The sequence below is a fragment of the Daphnia magna genome, linkage group LG4 (assembly GCF_020631705.1).
Source record: "Daphnia magna isolate NIES linkage group LG4, ASM2063170v1.1, whole genome shotgun sequence".
Lineage (NCBI taxonomy): Eukaryota > Metazoa > Arthropoda > Branchiopoda > Diplostraca > Daphniidae > Daphnia > Daphnia magna.
In genome coordinates this window covers 3,737,136-3,758,817 of record NC_059185.1, presented here as the reverse complement: position 1 = coordinate 3,758,817, position 21,682 = coordinate 3,737,136, and the positions used below count along the sequence as shown (strand labels likewise).

Below are 21,682 nucleotides of genomic sequence, written 5' to 3'. Positions count from 1 at the left end.
AATTGTTTTTTTTTCTTGGAAAATGGAGCAGTGAGGCGCTGGTTAATTACTTGACCCCCAGCTGACCTTCTTTCCTTCTTGTATTTTTTTATGTTTTTTAATCATGACGGGTTGGGCACCGTTCGATGCGTTGGCTCACGCTGATTCCGGCAGTATGAATGTCAGCGCTAGCAACGGTACCGTTCGGGAGTTATGATTTTTTTTACCCGTTCACACCAATTCCCCGAATCCCACAAGTGCCTGGCTCGTCTATCCCATTGCGTCCAACCCCCATGGGATTTTTTCTATCAAAATATTTTTTCGGTCACGAATGATCACGAAACCGGTATCGTTGGATGCGGCTCGTCGAGCTCGTTCCGATGGTGAAGGTCCCGCCATGATCGGACACACCGTTCGGCCGCAAACGATTTTTAAAGCTCGAAAAATGATGATGGGCCTCTACCTGCCAATTCTAGGAATTCGACGTCAAAAGCGCAGCCGCGTTCGGAATTAATTTTCAAAAGTTCATAGCGGCTGAACGGTGCGTCGGATCGCGAAAATTTTTCGACAGCTGCGATCGCGTGATTGCGCTCTATCCAGCGGTATCCGATGAGAAGCCGTGCGACCGCTCCTTCTGGTAGCTGACTCGGCCGGTTTCGGCATGTCCGATTTTCACGCGGATTTCACGGTCCAGCTGCTCCTGCCCGGCTTAATATGTCATTTTTCCATTCGTAGGGCGTTCCGAATTGACGTACAACAGTTATTCACGGTCAAACATGGAGACGAGCCTCTGATTTTTCAGCGGAAAAACGCCCGTTTCCTGGAATTTTATAAACGGTTCTTATGAATTTTGCCGCCTTTTTTCCGCCGAATTTCTCCGGAACCCGGTTTTGGTCTGGCTGCAGCTCCTTTTCCTCCTCGTCCCTCCCCCTTGTCCCTCCCCCTTTCCTCCCCCTTATATTTCCTCCTCTTTTTTTCCTCATGTATGCTTATTTTTTGGCACAAGACGTGCATAGCACTATACCTTCGTGTAAATTAAATCTAGAATTGTGAAAAAAAATGATGGTGAAAACGAGCCGCGTTCATCGGTGGCTATTACAGGTGAGTGCGACGATCCGCTGCCGACATTGGCGTGCATATTTGTAAATTTTTCTTTCGTTTTCTTGGAAAATGGAGCAGTGAGGCGCTGGTTAATTACTTGACCCCAAGCTGACCTTCTTTCCTTCTTGTATTTTTTATATTTTTTAATCATGACGGGTTGGGCACCATTCGATGCGTTGGCTCACGCTGATTCTGGCAGTATGAATGTCAGCGCTAGCAACGGTACCGTTCGGGAGTTATGATTTTTTTGCCCGTTCACATTAATTCCCCGACTCCCACAAGTGCCTGGCTCGTCTATCCCCTTGCGTCCAACCCCCATGGGATTTTTTCTATCAAAATATTTTTTCGGTCACGAATGATCACGAAACCGGTATCGTTGGATGCGGCTCGTCGAGCTCGTTCCGATGGTGAAGGTCCCGCCATGATCGGACACACCGTTCGGCCGCAAACGATTTTTAAAGCTCGAAAAATGATGATGGGCCTCTACCTGCCAATTCTAGGAATTCGACGTCAAAAGCGCAGCCGCGTTCGGAATTAATTTTCAAAAATTCATAGCGGCTGAACGGTGCGTCGGATCGCGAAAATTTTTCGACAGCTGCGATCGCGTGATTGCGCTCTATCCAGCGGTATCCGATGAGAAGCCGTGCGACCGCTCCTTCTGGTAGCTGACTCGGCCGGTTTCGGCATGTCCGATTTTCACGCGGATTTCACGGTCCAGCTGCTCCTGCCCGGCTTAATATGTCATTTTTCCATTCGTAGGGCGTTCCGAATTGACGTACAACAGTTATTCACGGTCAAACATGGAGACGAGCCTCTGATTTTTCAGCGGAAAAACGCCCGTTTCCTGGAATTTTATAAACGGTTCTTATGAATTTTGCCGCCTTTTTTCCGCCGAATTTCTCCGGAACCCGGTTTTGGTCTGGCTGCAGCTCCTTTTCCTCCTCGTCCCTCCCCCTTGTCCCTCCCCCTTTCCTCCCCCTTATATTTCCTCCTCTTTTTTTTCCTCATGTATGCTTATTTTTTGGCACAAGACGTGCATAGCACTATACCTTCGTGTAAATTAAATCTAGAATTGTGAAAAAAAAATGATGGTGAAAACGAGCCGCGTTCATCGGTGGCTATTACAGGTGAGTGCGACGATCCGCTGCCGACATTGGCGTGCATATTTGTAAATTTTTCTTTCGTTTTCTTGGAAAATGGAGCAGTGAGGCGCTGGTTAATTACTTGACCCCAAGCTGACCTTCTTTCCTTCTTGTATTTTTTATATTTTTAATCATGACGGGTTGGGCACCATTCGATGCGTTGGCTCACGCTGATTCTGGCAGTATGAATGTCAGCGCTAGCAACGGTACCGTTCGGGAGTTATGATTTTTTTTGCCCGTTCACACCAATTCCCCGACTCCCACAAGTGCCTGGCTCGTCTATCCCCTTGCGTCCAACCCCCATGGGATTTTTTCTATCAAAATATTTTTTCGGTCACGAATGATCACGAAACCGGTATCATTGGATGCGGCTCGTCGAGCTCGTTCCGATGGTGAAGGTCCCGCCGTGATCGGATACACCGTTCGGCCGCAAACGATTTTTAAAGCTCGAAAAATGATGATGGGCCTCTACCTGCCAATTCTAGGAATTCGACGTCAAAAGCGCAGCCGCGTTCGGAATTAATTTTCAAAAATTCATAGCGGCTGAACGGTGCGTCGGATCGCGAAAATTTTTCGACAGCTTCCATCGCGTGATTGCGCTCTATCCAGCGGTACCCGATGAGGAGCCGTGCGACCGCTCCTTCCGGTAGCTGACTCGGCCGGTTTCGGCATGTCCGATTTTCACGCGGATTTCACGGTCCAGCTGCTCCTGCCCGGCTTAATATGTCATTTTCCCATTCGTAGGGCGATCCGAGTTGACGTACACAAGTTATTCACGGTCAAACATGGCGACAGTGCGCTAAAATTTCAGCGGAAAAAGGCCCGTTTCCCGGAATTTTATAAACGGTTCTTAGGAATTTTGCCGCCTTTTTTCCGCCGAATTTCTCCGGAACCCGGTTTTGGTCTGGGTGCAGCTCCTTTCCCTCCTCGTCCCTCCCCCTTGTCCCTCCCCCTTGCCTCCCCCTTATCTTTCCTCCTCTTTTTTTTGTGCCCGTATTGTAAATTAATCGGGCATAAATCCGGTAATACCTTCGGTAATATTAAAATACTAAAGTATTTCAATATTTACACTCAGGGACAAGACGTGCATAGCACTATACCTTCGTGTAAATTAAATCTAGAATTGTGAAAAAAAAATGATGGTGAAAACGAGCCGCGTTCATCGGTGGCTATTACAGGTGAGTGCGACGATCCGCTGCCGACATTGGCGTGCATGTTTGTAAATTTTTCTTTCGTTTTTTTGGAAAATGGAGCAGTGAGGCGTTGGTTAATTACTTGACCCCAAGCTGACCTTCTTTCCTTCTTGTATTTTTTATATTTTTTAATCATGACGGGTTGGGCACCATTCGATGCGTTGGCTCACGCTGATTCTGGCAGTATGAATGTCAGCGCTAGCAACGGTACCGTTCGGGAGTTATCATTTATTTTGCCCGTTCACACCAATTCCCCGACTCCCACAAGTGCCTGGCTCGTCTATCCCCTTGCGTCCAACCCCCATGGGATTTTTTCAATCCAAATATTTTTTCGGTCACGAATGATCACGAAACCGGTATCATTGGATGCGGCTCGTCGAGCTCGTTCCGATGGTGAAGGTCCAGCCGTGATCGGATACACCGTTCGGCCGCAAACTATTTTTAAAGCTCGAAAAATGATGATGGGCCTCTACCTGCCAATTCTAGGAATTCGACGTCAAAAGCGCAGCCGCGTTCGGAATTAATTTTCAAAAATTCATAGCGGCTGAACGGTGCGTCGGATCGCGAAAATTTTTCGACAGCTTCCATCGCGTGATTGCGCTCTATCCAGCGGTACCCGATGAGGAGCCTTGCGACCACTCTTTCTGGTAGCTGACTCGGCCGGTTTCGGCATGTCCGATTTTCACGCGGATTTCACGGTCCAGCTGCTCCTGCCCGGCTTAATATGTCATTTTCCCATTCGTAGGGCGATCCGAGTTGACGTACACAAGTTATTCACGGTCAAACATGGCGACAGTGCGCTAAAATTTCAGCGGAAAAAGGCCCGTTTCCCCGAATTTTATAAACGGTTCTTATGAATTTTGCCGCCTTTTTTCCGCCGAATTTCTCCGGAACCCGGTTTTGGTCTGGCTGCAGCTCCTTTCCCTCCTCGTCCCTCCCCCTTGTCCCTCCCCCTTGCCTCCCCCTTATATTTCCTCCTCTTTTTTTTCCTCATGTATGCTTATTTTTCGGCATAAATCCGGTAATACCTTCGGTAATATTAAAATACTAAAGTATTTCAATATTTACACTCAGGGACAAGAAGTGCATAGCACTATACCTTCGTGTAAATTAAATCTAGAATTGTGAAAAAAAATGATGGTGAAAACGAGCCGCGTTCATCGGTGGCTATTGCAGGTGCGTGCGACGATCCGCTGCCGAGATTGGCGTTTATGTTTGTAAATTTTTCTTTCGTTTTCTTGGAAAATGGAGCAGTGAGGCGCTGGTTAATTACTTGACCCCCAGCTGACCTTCTTTCCTTCTTGTATTTTTTATATTTTTTAATCATGACGGGTTGGGCACCGTTCGATGCGTTGGCTCACGCTGATTCCGGCAGTATGAATGTCAGTGATAGCAACGGTACCGTTCGGGAGTTATGATTTTTTTTGCCCGTTCACACCAATTCCCCGACTCCCACAAGTGCCTGGCTCGTCTATCCCCTTGCGTCCAACCCCCATGGGATTTTTTGTATTAAAATATTTTTTCGGTCACGAATGATCACGAAACCGGTATCATTGGATGCGGCTCGTCGAGCTCGTTCCGATGGTGAAGGTCCCGCCGTGATCGGACACACCGTTCGGCCGCAAACGATTTTTAAAGCTCGAAAAATGATGATGGGCCTCTACCTGCCAATTCTAGGAATTCGACGTCAAAAGCGCAGCCGCGTTCGGAATTAATTTTAAAAAATTCATAGCGGCTAAACGGTGCGTCGGATCGCGAAAATTTTTCGACAGCTGCGATCGCGTGATTGCGCTCTATCCAGCGGTACCCGATTAGGAGCCGTGCGACCGCTCCTTCCGGTAGCTGACTCGGCCGGTTTCGGCATGTCCGATTTTCACGCGGAATTTTACGGTCCAGCTGCTCCTGCCCGGCTTAATTTGTCATTTTCCCATTCGTAGGGCGATCCGAGTACACGTACAAAAGTTATTCACGGTCAAACATGGCGACAGTGCGCTAAAATTTCAGCGGAAAAAGGCCCGTTTCCCGGAATTTTGTAAACGGTTCTTATGAATTTGGCCGCCTTTTTTCCGCCGAATTTCTCCGGAACCCGGTTTTGGTCTGGCTACAGCTCCTTTCCCTCCTCGTTCCTCCCCCTTGTCCCTCCCTCTTGCCTCCCCCTTATATTTCCTCCTCTTTTTTTTTCCTCATGTATGCTTTTTTTTTGTAGCGTATTGTAAATTATTCGGGCATAAATCCGGTAATACCTTCGGTAATATTAAAATACTAAAGTATTTTAATATTTACACTCAGGGACAAGAAGTGCATAGCACTATACCTTCGTGTAAATTAAATCTAGAATTGTGAAACAAAATGATGGTGAAAACGAGCCGCGTTCATCGGTGGCTATTGCAGGTGCGTGCGACGATCAGCTGCCGAGATTGGCGTGTATGTTTGTCAACTTTTCTTTCGTTTTCTTGGAAAATTGAGCAGTGAGGCGCTGGTTAATTACTTGACCCCCAGCTGACCTTCTTTCCTTCTTGTATTTTTTATATTTTTTAATCATGACGGGTTCGGCACCGTTCGATGCGTTGGCTCACGCTGATTCCGGCAGTATGAATATCAACGATAGCAACGGTACCGTTCGGGAGTTATGATTTTTTTTGCCCGTTCACACCAATTCCCCAACTCCCACAAGTGCCTGGCTCGTCTATCCCCTTGCGTCCAACCCCCATGGGATTTTTTCTATAAAAATATTTTTTCGGTCACGAATGATCACGAAACCGGTGTCATTGGATGCGGCTCGTTGAGCTCGTTCCGATGGTGAAGGTCCCGCCGTGATCGGATACACCGTTCGGCCGCAAACGATTTTTAAAGCTCGAAAAATGATGATGGGCCTCTACCTGCCAATTCTAGGAATTCGACGTCAAAAGCGCACCCGCGTTCGGAATTAATTTTAAAAAATTCATAGCGGCTAAACGGTGCGTCGGATCGCGAAAATTTTTCGACAGCTGAGATCGCGTGATTGCGCTCTTTCCAGCGGTACCCGATGAGGAGCCGTGCGACCGCTCCTTCCGGTAGCTGACTTGGCCGGTTTCGGCATGTCCGATTTTCACGCCGATTTCACGGTCCAGCTGCTCCTGCCCGGCTTAATTTCTCATTTTCCCATTCGTAGGGCGATCCGAGTTCACGTACAAAAGTTATTCACGGTCAAACATGGCGACAGTGCGCTAAAATTTCAGCGGAAAAAAGCCCGTTTCCAGGAATTTTGTAAACGGTTCTTATGAATTTTGCCGCCTTTTTTCCGCCGAATTTCTCCAGAACCCGGTTTTGGTCTGGGTGCAGCTCCTTTCCCTCCTCGTTCCTCCCCCTTGTCCCTCCCCCTTGCCTCCCCCTTATCTTTCCTCCTCTTTTTTTTGCGCCCGTATTGTAAATTAATCGGGCATAAATCCGGTAATACCTTCGGTAATATTAAAATACTAAAGTATTTCAATATTTACACTCAGGGATAATTGAGACGAACCCGGTGCCCAGTTTGAAGCTGGATCCGGACCATACACTGGAACAGGAGGAGGGGCATTAACAAAAGCAGGAGTGGCAGGAACAACAGAAGGAGTAGGGCCAACAACAGGAGCCTTAGGGATCACCGGCGGATTAACAGCCGGCCAAACTGGAACGGATACTTGTGGAGCTTTTACTGGAACAGTGGCTGGCGGTGTGGGTTCTTTAGGTGCACCACTAGGGATGAAAGGCGGTGTAGGTTCTTTAGGTGCACCACTAGGGATGAAAGGCGGTGGTGGAGGACGATTGGATGAACCAGGTGTTGATAAAGCACCGGAATTGGACGAAGCTTGCAACTGTCCGGAAGTACCTGATGTAATTCCACTGAATTGCTGAGTTTGGACAGCATCATATTTGGCCTCTCCATCATAGGAAACTTCTGCCACGTATCCATTGCCATCAGCTTTGAAATTGACGGTTTCCATACGTCCGTCGGGCAGTAAAACGTAATACGTCCCCGTGACGATTGCACCGTCACTGCTCTCCTTGTGTCCGAAATCCAAGCCGATCGCGTCATCATTCACTCCATATTCGAAACTGTAAGGCATTAAGGGCTTTGGCTTCAAACCAAAAATAAATTAAAGTCTTTACCCTGTTGAATTTTAAAAAAAAAATTTATTTAAAGAATGTACTGCTGATGTCTGCTCCGGGAACTTGACTGGCCCTGCTGAGGCAGATTGAACTAGGGCAGCAGAATATGCGGTAGCAGTGGCTTTGGCAGTGGTGGGAATGGTGACAACGATGGGTTCAGAAGGTGGAGCCCTAACAGGTGCGGGACCATATTCGACCTTTGAATCACGTCCCGAAGCAGGTTCCTGCCAAGCTGAGTCATCTTGACCGATCGCTATTGATGTCATCGAGCATAACACCGTGAAGATGAAGACCTATGGTCCACAATTTCAATTGATGCAAAGGAGATTTTAGTTTTAAAGATGGAATAGTTTGGACATTGGAGGACTTACGTTCATGTTTGTGGATGTGTTCTCGAAAGGATGAGCTCGTCAACTGATTTTCTTCGACTGTCTGTTTCATTTTATATTGGCAGTCGTTTTTTGAATTTAATTCTGTATGATTCCTGAAGGCCGGAAATCAAAATTGCATGTGTGGGGTGCCGGGCATTGTCAAACTTTGCAATTTAACTCAGGGCACGCAAAAGCTGGGGGCTTTCTATTACCATCTTTATGCAAAGCGTCGAATTTCTCAATCCTTTTCGGTTCATTTCAAAGAGATGTTTCACTTTATGGGAATAGGTTGACAAATGTCTTCCTCTTGTGCGCAACCTATCGCGAATAACAGAAGTACTTATTATATCAGTAGCTTATTATCCAATCACTAGAGACTTAGAAAAAAAAAGTGAAAGTCGCCTTCTCCCTTCTTTGTTTATCTATGAATAGATCTTTGAAATAAACAAATGCCCATCCGTCAATAGGCTAGCACGCAACAGGGAGAAAACTCGAAGGGCTATTGCCGCTATGGAAAATTCGGCTTTCTCTTAGTTTCCGGCCCATTACTAAGTTTCAAAATGATAGAAACTCAGTTGATGTAAAGTCTAGTAAGCACAGTTTGACAGTCGTTTAGTTAGATTTTTTTAAATACGCATTTTCTTCTATAATCGCGATGATTGTTAGCCTACCGTTATTTTTTGTTTGAACAGCTTATGCCTACTCACACCCCAGTTTACAACGTGACGGGTGCAATCACCACACGAATATATGACTTTTGATAAAGATCATCAAGATAAAGAGCTCCACAAAAATCATATCAGTAACCTTTGGATATTCTCATCCACTATATTAGACTTTAATCTTCGTTGCTTGAAGGCATAATATCGTTCTCGCCAGTGCGACCATATTAGTTTCTGCACACTGCACTTAGTTTTTCACCATACTCAACAGGTCAGTCAATAGTAACATTTTAATCGTTCAAATTACTACTGATCCCTAGCCTCTTTTTCTTGTTATACAGTACAGGAAATTCATTAAGAACAGGTAGCACATACCTTAGTGATATCTGATCTGGCTATGTAAATAAAAGTTAAGTTTTGTACATAAGCAAAAGGGTTCGCAATAGAAAAAATGTCGTTTATCGTATGGTACGGTTAAAAGTACATTAACATTACATATCCAGTTTTGGCTAAGAGATGTAATCTACCAAGACAGTTACAGCTAAGTCATTTATGTATTTTTAAGTTACAGCTGTGCATTTTTGGCTATTTCCAGGATGGGTCGAAGTAAAAACAAAATAATTAAAAGAAAAATGGACGTAGATAAGGAAGTTCAGCGCCTAGAGGGCTTCATGAAAGATTCCCAGGCCAACTTGAGTGAAATAGTCAGAATCTATTATCGCATTGCAAAAGATGCAAGTTCTGATGCGTCCAGCGCTATTCCCATCCTCAACAAATTAGCAGTTCAATTGCTGTCGTCTGAAGTGATTAAGATCTTGAAAAAACATAGGCTGGACGCCTTTACTTACGTGCTGGTCGCCAACAACCTACTGGACGTGGATGATGTCAAAGATGACTTGGAAAACGGAGACGTATTGGTGACTAACGCTCCATCCAATGCGATCAGGAAGCTCAAAGCAGAGCTCGGTGTTGTATCAGTTTTTCCGCCCGCAACACCAGCAGCGGAATGCGAACCACCAACACCGCCAGGCAACCCACAAGGGTCAACGAGCAGCAGGAATTATTTGGATCACAAAACTGCATCAACCACTGACGAGAACAGACTACCAATAGAAATTATAAACCAATTTAACAATATGAAAAAAGTTAACGACATGATCTTGTACAAGTTGCCATTGAATCGATCATCAACTTTCTCCGGAGCATCTTCCATCGTAAGGCGATTCAGCTTCGGTGAGCCAGATCCTTCCGGAAGCAAGACATGCAAAACAATTCTTCTGATGGGTGCCACCGGTTCAGGCAAGACCACCATGATCAACGCCATGATTAATTATGTATTGGGTGTTCAATGGGACGATCCCTTTCGTTTCATACTTATCGATGAAGACGTGACATCTCAAGCGTTTAGCCAAACCAGAAAGGTGACGGCGTACGACATCCATTACAGAAATGGTTTCTGCGTTCCTTATTCTCTGACAATTGTCGACACTCCTGGATTCGGAGATACTGAAGGTATCGAGCGCGACCAAGAAATCACTTCGGCCGTCAAGCAATTCTTTGAAAACAGAAATGGCATTCAAGTATAGAGTTTCATTTATTGTTTAATTTCATGTTTTTTTATTATTCTTCCATTATTGGCACAGGAATTAGACGCTGTTGGTTTTGTAGTGCAGTCTGCGCTGGCTCGCCTCACGAGCTCTCAGACGTACATCTTCAATTCGGTTTTGTCCATTTTCGGCAAAGATATTGGGGAAAATGTTCGCTTCCTGGTCACTTTCGCTGATGGAGGGGAGCCTTCAGTCTTAGCAGCCATTAAGGAGGCTAAGCTTCCTTGCCTAATGGATGCCAACAAGGATCCCTGTCACCAGAGTTTTAATAACCGTTGGGTCTTCGTCTCGAATCAAACACCAGGTGATCATTTGTCTCCTATCGAATGGGACAACTTAATGCAAAATTTTCAATCCTTTTTTACCGAGTTGTCCAAAATGCCGATCAAATCGCTCCAACTCACCAAAGAAGTACTGAACAGCCGTGAAAGTCTACGCATCACTATTCAAGGTCTAGCAGCGACCATCCAGGCGCACTTGATGAAGATGGAAGAGCTGCGGAGGATAGAGGAAATCATCGCCTTGTACAAAGACCATGTTGACGCTAATAAGAACTTTGAAATCACGGTGAAAGTACCCAAGAAGAAGCGAATTGAGGTTGAAATGTATGCAGCCCTGAATTGCTTAATGTGCGAAGTAACGTGCCATTATCCTTGTAACCCGGTTCTGTGGACGGGCTTTTGCCCTGTGTTCTGGGGTTTAGAAACATTTTCATCATTAAAATCGAGTTTTCTAGCGTGCAAAGTCTGCCCGGGAAAGTGCGCAACTACAGACCACGCAAACGAACTCACTAAGTGGATATACGTTCAAGAAGAAGAGACTCGCACTCTCAATGAAATTCGCAAAAAGTACGAGGACGCAATGGCAAAGACGCTTAGTTTTGAAGAACTAAAGAATGCCTTGCAAGGAGAGGCGGAGCAACTGAAATTCAAAATCATGAAAGCGATGGATGAGATCACTCGCTGCTCAAATCTTTTAAATGAGATAGCACTGCGAGGTGATTCCCTCTCCACTCCCGAATATATTAACTTGATGATTGAAAACGAAAACAAGGAAAAAAAACCTGGTTACTTGGAAAGGATTAAAAGTTTTGAAGACCTGTTGAGAAAGGCTGAACTTACGAAAGACGTTACCGACGGCGGTGATTTAGCCAAGCAGTTCAAAAAGTAAGTTGACATACAGATCTGCCAAGGAATACTATAGCAAAGAGGATTTCTTTTGTTATTAAGCAAATGTGAGAAAATTGAATTATCACAGCAAATTGGCTTTGAAGTGCACTTGCAAAATTTTAAAATTTATTGCTTTCCGCCTTTATTTTTTATGGTTTTTTGAATTGTGAGTGGGCAGGGTGGGTTTTTAATGTAGAACTGAATAATTTCATCGATGGCTTCTAGTGTGATTGCTAAATATTCGTTAATCTTTTCCATTTCTTTAAAAATAGCAAGGTGTGATACGGATTATGAAAAGGCTTGTTGAAATTCGGACTGTGAAATAGATTTAGAAGGGGCCAATGTGATGTCATTGTAATACATTGCACCTGATTGGGATTTGAAAATCGGATTTTTTAATTACACCGTAATAAGAGCAGTACTCAACTACTCATACAGGACTTATAGTTTTCCCGATCAATTCAAAATCGGGTTTTGGAACCATTTTTCCCCGGCCCGCAAACCAACCCAAGTACCCATGGGTGACAATTTATACTAATTTAAGAAAACACAGCGGTACTTAATTCAATCTATTACATAAAATGAAAGAAAAACAACAATTAATGTAAGGAAAAAAATTTTAATTGTATTTTTTTGTAATGCTTAATAAAGAGTAAACAATAAATGTAAATAATAAAATACACAAAAAAAAACACAAACAAATAAAAGCTGCAGCCCAACGGAAAACCACATTGTGCGCACCAGGAAAATGTGGGAGCGGAGAGCAGATATACATGGAAGGGGCTGGAGAGAGCCAATCAGAGGGCCGGAATAGTCCCGCTGGGATGTGGCAGTGACGGTCTCCAAGGTCGGGCCCGTCTCGCGGAAATGGGCAAGTCTAAACATGTTGTCCCCTCTTTGGGTAATTTTGCAATTCCTTTCTGACCCTTTCCCCAGTTTTGTGGAGAAAATTGTCCGCAACTCATTTGTTTGTCTACCCCCGCGAGAGACAGGTCTCACTTACGGCAGACAATGCTGAAAGTTTCATCAGACTTTCTTTTGGTCAATCAATGTCGTGAAGTTTTTCAACAAAATGAAGCTATAAAGCCTTGCGTGAACGTGAGAAATAGAGAACATCACGCTAAATCACTGCATTCGGAAATAATTTGCAAAAGTCTTCCATAAATTGTAGAGTAATGGTCGACGAATTACAAAGAAGAAACTCGTTAGCAGCGCAGCGTTACCACAGATTAAAGTTGCCAAACACAGATATTGTCATTTTATATTTATATTTAAATCTTATTTAAAAGCATGGTTCCATATTCCGTTTCTGTGAAAAGGGCTTGACGTTGACATAAATGGTATACTCTCATACCAAGTTAAACTGTTCAAATGGAATAGGGATTAGACGGCGGCTTAGGGGTGTTTCTCTGAGTCAACGGAATTGGTCCAACCGGATACGCTGGAATTGCAGATGGAGGAGCATCTTGACCGTAAGATATGGCCTGGACTGGTGAACGAGTGAATCCCGCTGGAGTTCCAGGAATTTGTACGGCCGGGGCTTGGGATAATTGAGACGAACCCGGTGCCCAGTTTGAAGCTGGATCCGGACCATACACTGGAACAGGAGGAGGGGCATTAACAAAAGCAGGAGTGGCAGGAACAACAGAAGGAGTAGGGCCAACAACAGGAGCCTTAGGGATCACCAGCGGTTTAACAGCCGGCCAAACTGGAACGGATACTTGTGGAGCTTTTACTGGAACAGTGGCTGGCGGTGTGGGTTCTTTAGGTGCACCACTAGGGATGAAAGGCGGTGTAGGTTCTTTAGGTGCACCACTAGGGATGAAAGGCGGTGGTGGAGGACGATTGGATGATCCAGGTGTTGATAAAGCACCGGAATTGGACGAAGCTTGCAACTGTCCGGAAGTACCTGATGTAATTCCACCCGATTGCTGAGTTTGGACAGCATCATATTTGGCCTCTCCTTCATAGGAAACTTCTGCCACGTATCCATTGCCATCAGCTTTGTAATTGACTGTTTCCATACGTCCGTCGGGCAGTAAAACGTATTACGTCCCCGTGACGATTGCACCGTCACTGCTCTCCTTGTGTCCGAAATCCAAGCCGATCGCGTCATCATTCACTCCATATTCGAAGCTGTAAGGCATTAAGGGCTTTGGCTTCAAACCAAAAATCAATTAGAGTCTTTACCCTGTTGAATTAAAAAAAAAAAATTATTTAAAGAATGTACTGCTGATGTCTGCTCCGGGAACTTGACTGGCCCTGCTGAGGCAGATTGAACTAGGGCAGCAGAATATGCGGTAGCAGTGGCTTTGGCAGTGGTGGGAATGGTGACAACGATGGGTTCAGAAGGTGGAGCCCTAACAGGTGCGGGACCATATTCGACCTTAGAATCACGTCCCGAAACAGGTTCCTGCCAAGTTGTGTCATCTTGACCGATCGCTATTGATGTCATCGAGCATAACACCGTGAAGATGAAGACCTATGGTCCACAATTTCAATTTATGCAAAGGAGATTTTAGTTTTAAAGTTGGAATAGTTTGGACATTGGAGGACTTACGTTCATGTTTGTGGATGTGTTCTCGAAAGGATGAGCTCGTCAACTGATTTTCTTCGACTGTCTCTTTCATTTTATATTGGCAGTCGTTTTTTGAATTTAATTCTGTATGATTCCTGAAGGCCGGAAATCAAAATTGCATGTGTGGGTTTGCCGGGCATTGTCAAACTTTGTAATTTAACTCAAGGCACGCAAAAACTGGTGGCTTTCTATTACCATCTTTATGCAAAGCGTCGAATTTCTCAATCCTTTTCGGTTCATTTCAAAGAGATGTTTCACTTTATGGGAATAGGTTGACAAATGCCTTGCTCTTGTGCGCAACCTATCGCGAATAACAGAAGTACTTATTATATCAGTAGCTTATTATCCAATCACTAGAGACTTAGAAAAAAAAAAGTGAAAGTCGCCTTCTTTGTTTATCTATAAATAGATCTTTGAAATAAACAAATGCCCATCCGTCAATAGGCTAGCACGCAACAGGGAGAAAACTCGAAGGGCTATTGCCGCTATGGAAAATTCGGCTTTCTCTTAATTTCCGACCCATTACTAAGTTTCAAAATGATAGAAATTCAGTTGATGTATAGTCTAGTAAGCACAGTTTGACAGTCGTTTAGTTAGATTTTTTTAACTACGCATTTTCTTCTATAATCGCGATGATTGTTAGCCTATCGTCATTTTTTATTTGAACAGCTTATGCCTACTCACACCCCAGTTTACAACGTGACAGGCGCAATCACCACACGAATATACGACTTTTAAAAAAGATCATCAAGATAAAGAGCTCCAAAAAAATCATATCAGTGACCTTTGGATATTCTCATCCACTATATCAGACTTTAATCTTCGTTGCTTGAAGGCATAATATCGTTCTCGCCAGTGCGACCATATTAGTTTCTGCACACTGCACTTAGTTTTTCACCATACTCAACAGGTCAGTCAATAGTAACATTTTAATCGTTCAAATTACTACTGATCCCTAGCCTCTTTTTCTTGTTATATAGTACAGTAAATTCATTATGAACAGGTAGCACATACCTTAGTGATATCTGATCTGGCTATGTAAATAAAAGTTTAGTTTTGTACATAAGCAAAAGGATTCGCAATAGAAAAAATGTCGTTTATCGTACGGTACGGTTAAAAGTACATTAACATTACATATCCAGTTTTGGCTAAGAGATGTAACCTATCAAGACAGTTAGAGCTAAGTCATTTATGTATTTTTACGTTACAGCTGCGCATTTTTCGCTATTTCCAGGTTGGGTTGAAGTAAAAAAAAAATTTAAAAAGAAAAATGGACGTAGATAAGGAAGTTATTTAGTTACAACTTATCGCTGTATAACAGTCTTTTTTAAAAACTATTTTCGGTTTTCGTTTAGATCAGAAATGGACGTAGACAAGGAAGTACAGCGACTAGAGAGCCTCAGCAAAGACTCGCAAGCTAACATGAGTGAAATAATCAGAATCTATCGTTGCATTGCAAAAGATGCAAGTACTGATGCGTACAACGCTGTGCCCATCCTCAACAAATTAGCCGTTCACTTGCTGTCTCCCGAAGTAACCAGCATTTTGAAAAAACACCGATTGGACGCCTTTAGTTATATACTAGTCGCCAACAGCTTGCTGGACCTAGATGATGTCAAAGATGACTTGGAAAACGGAGACGTATTGATGACTAACGCTCCAGCTACCGATATCAGGAAGCTCAAAGCAGAGCTCGGTGTCACGCCAGCAGTCGCAATACCAACGGCCGCACCCGCCACACAAACGGCCGCACAGGCATTATCAGCTCCGTTAGACAAGCTGCAAATAACGATGCGCAGTAGCAGTTCTGTGGATGAAGCTGCATCCCACAGGGACGAGAACAGGGTAGCGGTGGAAATAAAAAACCAATGCAAAGATATGAGAAATTTGAATGGCATGATTTTGTACAAGTTACCATTGACAGCAACATCACCTTTCTCGGGAGCAGCTTCCATCGTCCGGCGGTTCTCCTTCGGTGAGCCCAGCGCTTTAGCGAACAAAACATGCAAAACTATTCTTCTGATGGGCGCCACCGGTTCAGGCAAGACCACCATGATCAACGCCATGATTAATTATGTATTGGGTGTTCGATGGGACGATCCCTTTCGTTTCATACTTATCGATGAAGACGTGACATCTCAAGCGTTTAGCCAAACCAGAGAGGTGACGGCGTACGACATCCATTACAGAAATGGTTTCCGCGTTCCTTATTCTCTGACAATTGTCGACACTCCTGGATTCGGTGATACTGAAGGAATCGAGCGCGATCAAGAAATCACTTCGGTCGTCAAGCAATTCTTTGAAAACAGAGATGGCATTCAAGTATAGAGTTTCATTTATTGTTTAATGTCATGTTTTTTTATTATTCTTCCATTATTGGCACAGGAATTAGACGCTGTTGGTTTTGTAGTGCAGTCTGCGCTGGCTCGCCTCACGAGCTCTCAGACGTACATCTTCAATTCGGTGTTGTCCATTTTCGGCAAAGATATTGGGGAAAATGTTCGCTTCCTGGTCACTTTCGCTGATGGAAGGCAACCTCCTGTCTTAGCAGCTATTAAGATAGCTAACCTTCCTTGCCAAATGGATGACAAGGGAGAGCCGTGTCACCAGAGTTTCAACAACGGTGTAGTCTGCACCTCAAATCAGGTACCTGGTGATCGGTTGTCTCCCATCGAATGGGACAACGCAATGCAAAATTTTCGATCGTTTTTTGTTGAGTTGTCCAAAATGCCAATCAAATCGCTCCAACTCACCAAAGAGGTACTGAACAGCCGTGAAAGTCTACACATCACTATTCAAGGTCTAGAAGCGACCATCCAGGCGCACTTGATGAAGATGGAAGAGCTGCGGAAGATAGAGGAGATCATCGCCTTGAACAAAGAGCATGTTAACGCTAATAAGAACTTTGAAATCACGGTGAAAGTACCCAAGAAGAAATCGGTTGAGGTTGAAATGTATCAGACAGCCCTGAATTGCTCAAAGTGCGAAGTAACGTGCCATTATCCTTGTGACCCGAATTTGTGGACGGGCTTTTGCCCTGCGTTCTGGCGATCAGAAAAATTATACGGGATAAATGTTAGCGATTTGACAAACAATGTCACTACCTTACTGTCTTCCAACTATACTAATATTTACAATACTATATTAGATACAACGGTAAATACCGCAACCTCTCTATTTTCGAGTGGTCGCGCGTGCAAGGTCTGCCCGGGAAAGTGCGCAACTGAAGACCACTCAAATGAACCCACTAGGTGGATGTACGTTCAAGAAGACGAGACTCGCACTCTGTATGACATTCGCAAAAAGTACGACGACGCAATGGAAAAGACGCTTAGTGCGGAAGAACTGAAGAATGCCTTGCAAGGAGAGGCGGAGCAGCTGAGATTTGAAATCTTTAAAGCGATGGATGAGATCACTCGCTGCTCAAATCTTTTAAAGAAGATAGCACTGCGAGGTGATCCCCTCACCACTCCCGAATATATTAACTTGATGATTGAAAACGAGAAAAAAGAGAAAAAACCTGGGCACTGGGAGAGGATCAAAAGTTTTAAAGACTTACTGAAAAAGGCTAAGCTGACAAAAGACGTTACCGACGGTGGTTATTTGGCCAAGCAGTTCAAAAAATAAAATTGACATACAGCAGCTGAGATTTGAAATCTTTAAAGCGATGGATGAGATCACTCGCTGCTCAAATCTTTTAAAGAAGATAGCACTGCGAGGTGATCCCCTCACCACTCCCGAATATATTAACTTGATGATTGAAAACGAGAAAAAAGAGAAAAAACCTGGGCACTGGGAGAGGATCAAAAGTTTTAAAGACTTACTGAAAAAGGCTAAGCTGACAAAAGACGTTACCGACGGTGGTTATTTGGCCAAGCAGTTCAAAAAATAAAATTGACATACATGCTTCTACCAAGAAATACTGCTGAAGCATGGAAGATTTTTTTTTTTCGTTAATCATTTTCTTTAATTATTATAGTAAAAAAAAAATTTGGCGGGCTATCACAGCAAAGTAAGTTGGCTTTCACGTGCGATTGCAAAAATTTTTAAATTTCATATCCTTTTTTTTTTTTTATTTGTCGAGGTTTAGAGGGTAAAGGGTTAAAATGTATAACTGAATAAATTCACCTATCAAAATCAAATTTTTTGTTGCATTATTTTCGAGTCATGCTAACTTGGTGTTGGTTGAGCAACTATACAACATAAAAACGAAACTGTCATTAAAACACAATGACTGTCTAGAAAGTTGCTGGCCACTGGCGTGTTTTCAAGTGGACTCCAGATCTAGAAGATACGGAAGCTTTCCTTTTTGATTTAGAAGTCAATTATATCAAAGACAGATTTGTTTTAAATGTGAGGTCCTGGAACTGGGGTTATATCACCCGTGTATTAGAATTTGATGCCCCCCTTTTTATGACCAGGTAAAACGTTGCCAGGGCAGATGGATATGCCCCCCCACATAGCAACGGGTAATCTTTAAGACATCCAAAGGATATCCGGTAGTCCAAAAGACATCCCGGACTAAAAAAAGATGTCCTTAGGATGTCTTGTTAGGGATATTTTGGTACAAGGACATGCCTGACAAAAAAAAGATGTCTTTAAGATGTCCCGTCAGGCCTACTTTTGGGACAAGACAAAAGAAGACTAAAAAAGGATGTCTTGAAGACGTCCTGTCGGGGATACTTTAGGCCAAGGGCATGCCAGACCAAAAAAAGATGTCTTTTGGATGTCTTGTTGGGGATACTTTGGGACAGGGACATGACTGACAAAAAAAGATGTCTATAAGATGTCCCGTCAGGCCTACTATTGGGACAAGACAAAAAAAGACTAGAAAAGGATGTCTTTAAGATGTCCTGCCGGGGATACTTTAGGACAAGGGCATGACAGAACAAAAAAAGATGTTTTTTAGATGTCCTGTCAAGAATACTTTTGGACAAGGCCTTTTCGGACTACAAACAGATATCTTAAAGATGTCCTGTCAGGGATACTTTATGGACAAAGAAATTAAGGACAATATAAAAATGTCTTTAAGATGTCCTATAAGAGATAATTATGGACGAAGTAATTGAGGACTATATAGAGATGTCATTAAGATGTCCGGTAGGGGACAGTTATGGACAAAGAAATTAAGGACTATATAAAGAAGTCTTTAAGATGTCCTCTTAGAGATAGTTATAAACAAAGGAATTTAGGACTATATAGAGATGACTTTAAGATGTCCTGTAGGGGACACTTATAGCCAAAGCAATTTGGGACTATATAGAGATGTCTTTAAGATGTCCGTCCAGGACTACCTTTGGATAAAGCTGTCGAAGACTAAAAAAGAAATTCTTAAATATATCCATGAGCAAGACTAAGTCGGGACTTGACAATGATACTATGATACCCAACTAACAAATCCATAGGTCAGTTCAATAAGTACTTTGATTTCATTGTTTATGTACTAAAGTGGCATAATGGTTAGGATACTCCCAGATAACACAGTGTTGTCCCAGAGACGTCCCAAACACGTCCTTTTAAGACGTCGGAGATGTACTTAGAACGTACCAGATTTCCAAGTTTACATACCTTGGACGTCTTTTACGTACGGGTAATGTCCGCTTCACCGAGATCCCATACTCGTACCTATCTCGTCCCATTGGACAGACCTTGGACCTCATTCGGACGGAATTGGGATGTCAATGGAACAAGTGAGATACGTAATAAACGTCTTGTATACGAATAGTATCCTCATTCGTTCTCAACTTTTCCGCTGCATATATTGATGAATTTATGGCAATCCCGCTATTTTCCATAAAATAAAGACACTCGGTAATTTATCTAAAAAAACTCAAATTTATCTTATTTCTTCAGGTACAATTTGAAACTCAAAATAGTTAAATTAATCAATTACAATATGAAACTCAAAATAGTTTAACTTATCAGGTAGGCTACAATATGAAACTCAAAATATGTAATTTAATCAGTGCATTAACAATCGCACTTTACGTAGAAAATGTTAAATTAGTCAGCAATTAGTAGTCGCTATCATCTTGTCAGAGCCCTTCTTCCCAATTTATTTTTCCATCTTCATTGTTCTTGAAGGCATACCTTGGGCAGTGACGTAACAAATTCTTTATCTTCGATTCAACTGCATCTCTTGTCATGGATTTGTGCACTTCACAAACTCCGTCTGAAATTGTAAAAAATATAAAAAACTTTTTAAATTTGGCCGAATGATAGCTAAAAGAAAAATGCATTTGAAGCATGCAATTTACTCAACAATTACAATATCACAAATAGAAGAAAGGCAACATTATCCTCATTGAGGCCTACATAGCAGAAACAACTCCCACACTCGTAGGTCATGATTGATTTCATAACCCTTCCAACGATGGTATTTGTAGTTCCCCTTATCCCAATGAGGAATGTCCTGTACAATAAAAAAGATGATGAGTTACATTACTAGTTAAAGGAACTTTTCTAATATCTAAATATCTTATATCTAAATATCTGTCAGCCACCTAGCGTTAAAATTGTAGAACGCATTGGCTGATTTGCTCGTGACTCAACTACAGTAACACAATCAGCGTTGAATGTTTCGGAAAGAACGTTTTAAGCTCAATCAACAAATAGAGCCCTGGAATCATGGAAAAATAGTAAAAATGATACCTTGTTGAGTATAAATATCAATTAACTGAAGCAAGAAACAGAGATACTCTTTTCCAGCTTTCTCACACGAGGCAGAACACGCTACAATCCAGGTCCAGAATAAGCGTAAACGTTGCCAAGCACTGTTTGATGAACAGTCAAGTAAAATTTTTTTCCCGTAAATTACCAATAAAAAATAAGAAATCTACAGCAAGAAGGATAATAAAAATAGCAAATAAAAAACTATTCTAAAAAATAATAGAAACTGCTTACAAAATTTATTGAACCAGTCATCTAGTGAGCGAAACAGTAAAAGGGAGTGAGCAAATCTCCCCCGCTGAACAAAGACGTGATAATAACGAATTTTTCTAAGTGTTGATAGAGAGCCAAAAGAAAATAAATGGGACGGGCTAGGGAAATCGACGTGGGACAAACGAAATATAGCGGAAAAACGGAAGTACTTCTTTTTTCAAGGGATTAGGATTGGAACATCTACTGGGTGAACTCGTCGCAGCAGTGCCATTGGCATGGCTTTGGAGCCACTATGGAACAACAATTCCTATCTGGGCTGAGCCAAGAATTTTTTTGTGATGACAAACAGATGGCTTTAAGAAGTAATAAAGATATCATTAAGATGTCATCAGAAAGATGACCAAAGGATTTCTTTGTAAATTTCGAAAAATGTCGTTAGGTCTTCTTGAGGAAGTCTTTAGGCTTATCGGAAGACATGTAAAAGACGGCACAAGAATGCCTTTAAGACGGCGGCAAGATGTCGTAAGAACGTCTTTAGGAAGTCTTCACGCTAGCCGGAAGACATGTTAAAGATGTCATAAGGATGTCTTTAAGACGGCGGCAAGATGGCGAATGAACGTCTTTAGGAAGTCTTTGAGCTAATCTGAAAGACATCCTAAAAATAGTACTTGTCCCGGTCAATTTGGACACAAGTAAGGAGTCTTTAAGAAAGCTCAGAGACATCCTTTGGACATCCCCACTCGGGACAACTGGACATCTTCAGGACGTCTTAAAGACAGCCCGGTGCTGTGTGGGCCCTGTTCCATTTTACGTTTTCGCATAATTCCGGATTCAATTTCATTTGAAAACTCTCAACATGCTTGATTACTG

At 42.9% G+C, this 21,682-nt stretch overlaps 3 protein-coding genes, 1 long non-coding RNA gene and 1 pseudogene across 5 annotated transcripts; 2 read left to right on the top strand and 3 right to left on the bottom strand.

The window, feature by feature from the left end:
* Positions 1-1,864: 1,864 nt before the first annotated feature.
* Positions 1,865-8,247, bottom strand: LOC123471059 (actin cytoskeleton-regulatory complex protein pan-1-like). Its single transcript, XM_045171925.1, has 5 exons — positions 8,127-8,247; positions 7,915-8,027; positions 7,585-7,836; positions 6,892-7,512; positions 1,865-1,924 (listed from the first exon to the last, which is right to left on the bottom strand). Exons 2-5 carry the CDS (start codon positions 7,918-7,920, stop codon positions 1,865-1,867), a joined length of 939 nt encoding a protein of 312 aa, XP_045027860.1. The 5' UTR covers positions 7,921-8,027; positions 8,127-8,247.
* A 418-nt stretch (positions 8,248-8,665) lies between these two features.
* LOC123471223 lies at positions 8,666-11,738 on the top strand. Its single transcript, XM_045172259.1, has 3 exons — positions 8,666-8,847; positions 9,172-10,156; positions 10,220-11,738. Exons 2-3 carry the CDS (start codon positions 9,173-9,175, stop codon positions 11,351-11,353), a joined length of 2,118 nt encoding a protein of 705 aa, XP_045028194.1. The 5' UTR covers positions 8,666-8,847; position 9,172; the 3' UTR covers positions 11,354-11,738.
* Positions 11,739-12,603: 865 nt separating this feature from the next.
* LOC123466407 lies at positions 12,604-13,991 on the bottom strand (annotated as a pseudogene).
* A 770-nt stretch (positions 13,992-14,761) lies between these two features.
* On the top strand, positions 14,762-18,072 carry LOC123471222. 2 transcript variants are annotated; one of them, XM_045172258.1, is made up of 4 exons: positions 14,762-14,840; positions 15,286-16,252; positions 16,316-17,313; positions 17,579-18,072. In XM_045172258.1, the coding sequence occupies exons 2-4, from the start codon at positions 15,293-15,295 to the stop codon at positions 17,820-17,822; spliced, it is 2,202 nt and encodes a 733-aa protein (XP_045028193.1). In that variant the 5' UTR covers positions 14,762-14,840; positions 15,286-15,292; the 3' UTR covers positions 17,823-18,072. The 2 variants fall into 2 exon arrangements, with proteins under 2 accessions (XP_045028193.1, XP_045028192.1); XM_045172257.1 differs by having other exon boundaries at positions 14,763-14,840; positions 16,316-17,564; positions 17,830-18,072.
* Positions 18,073-19,776: 1,704 nt separating this feature from the next.
* On the bottom strand, positions 19,777-21,679 carry LOC116933826. Its single transcript, XR_006645414.1, has 3 exons — positions 20,582-21,679; positions 20,246-20,342; positions 19,777-20,102 (listed from the first exon to the last, which is right to left on the bottom strand). It is a non-coding gene; the product is annotated as an uncharacterized LOC116933826 (long non-coding RNA).
* Between the last annotated feature and the right edge of the window lie 3 nt (positions 21,680-21,682).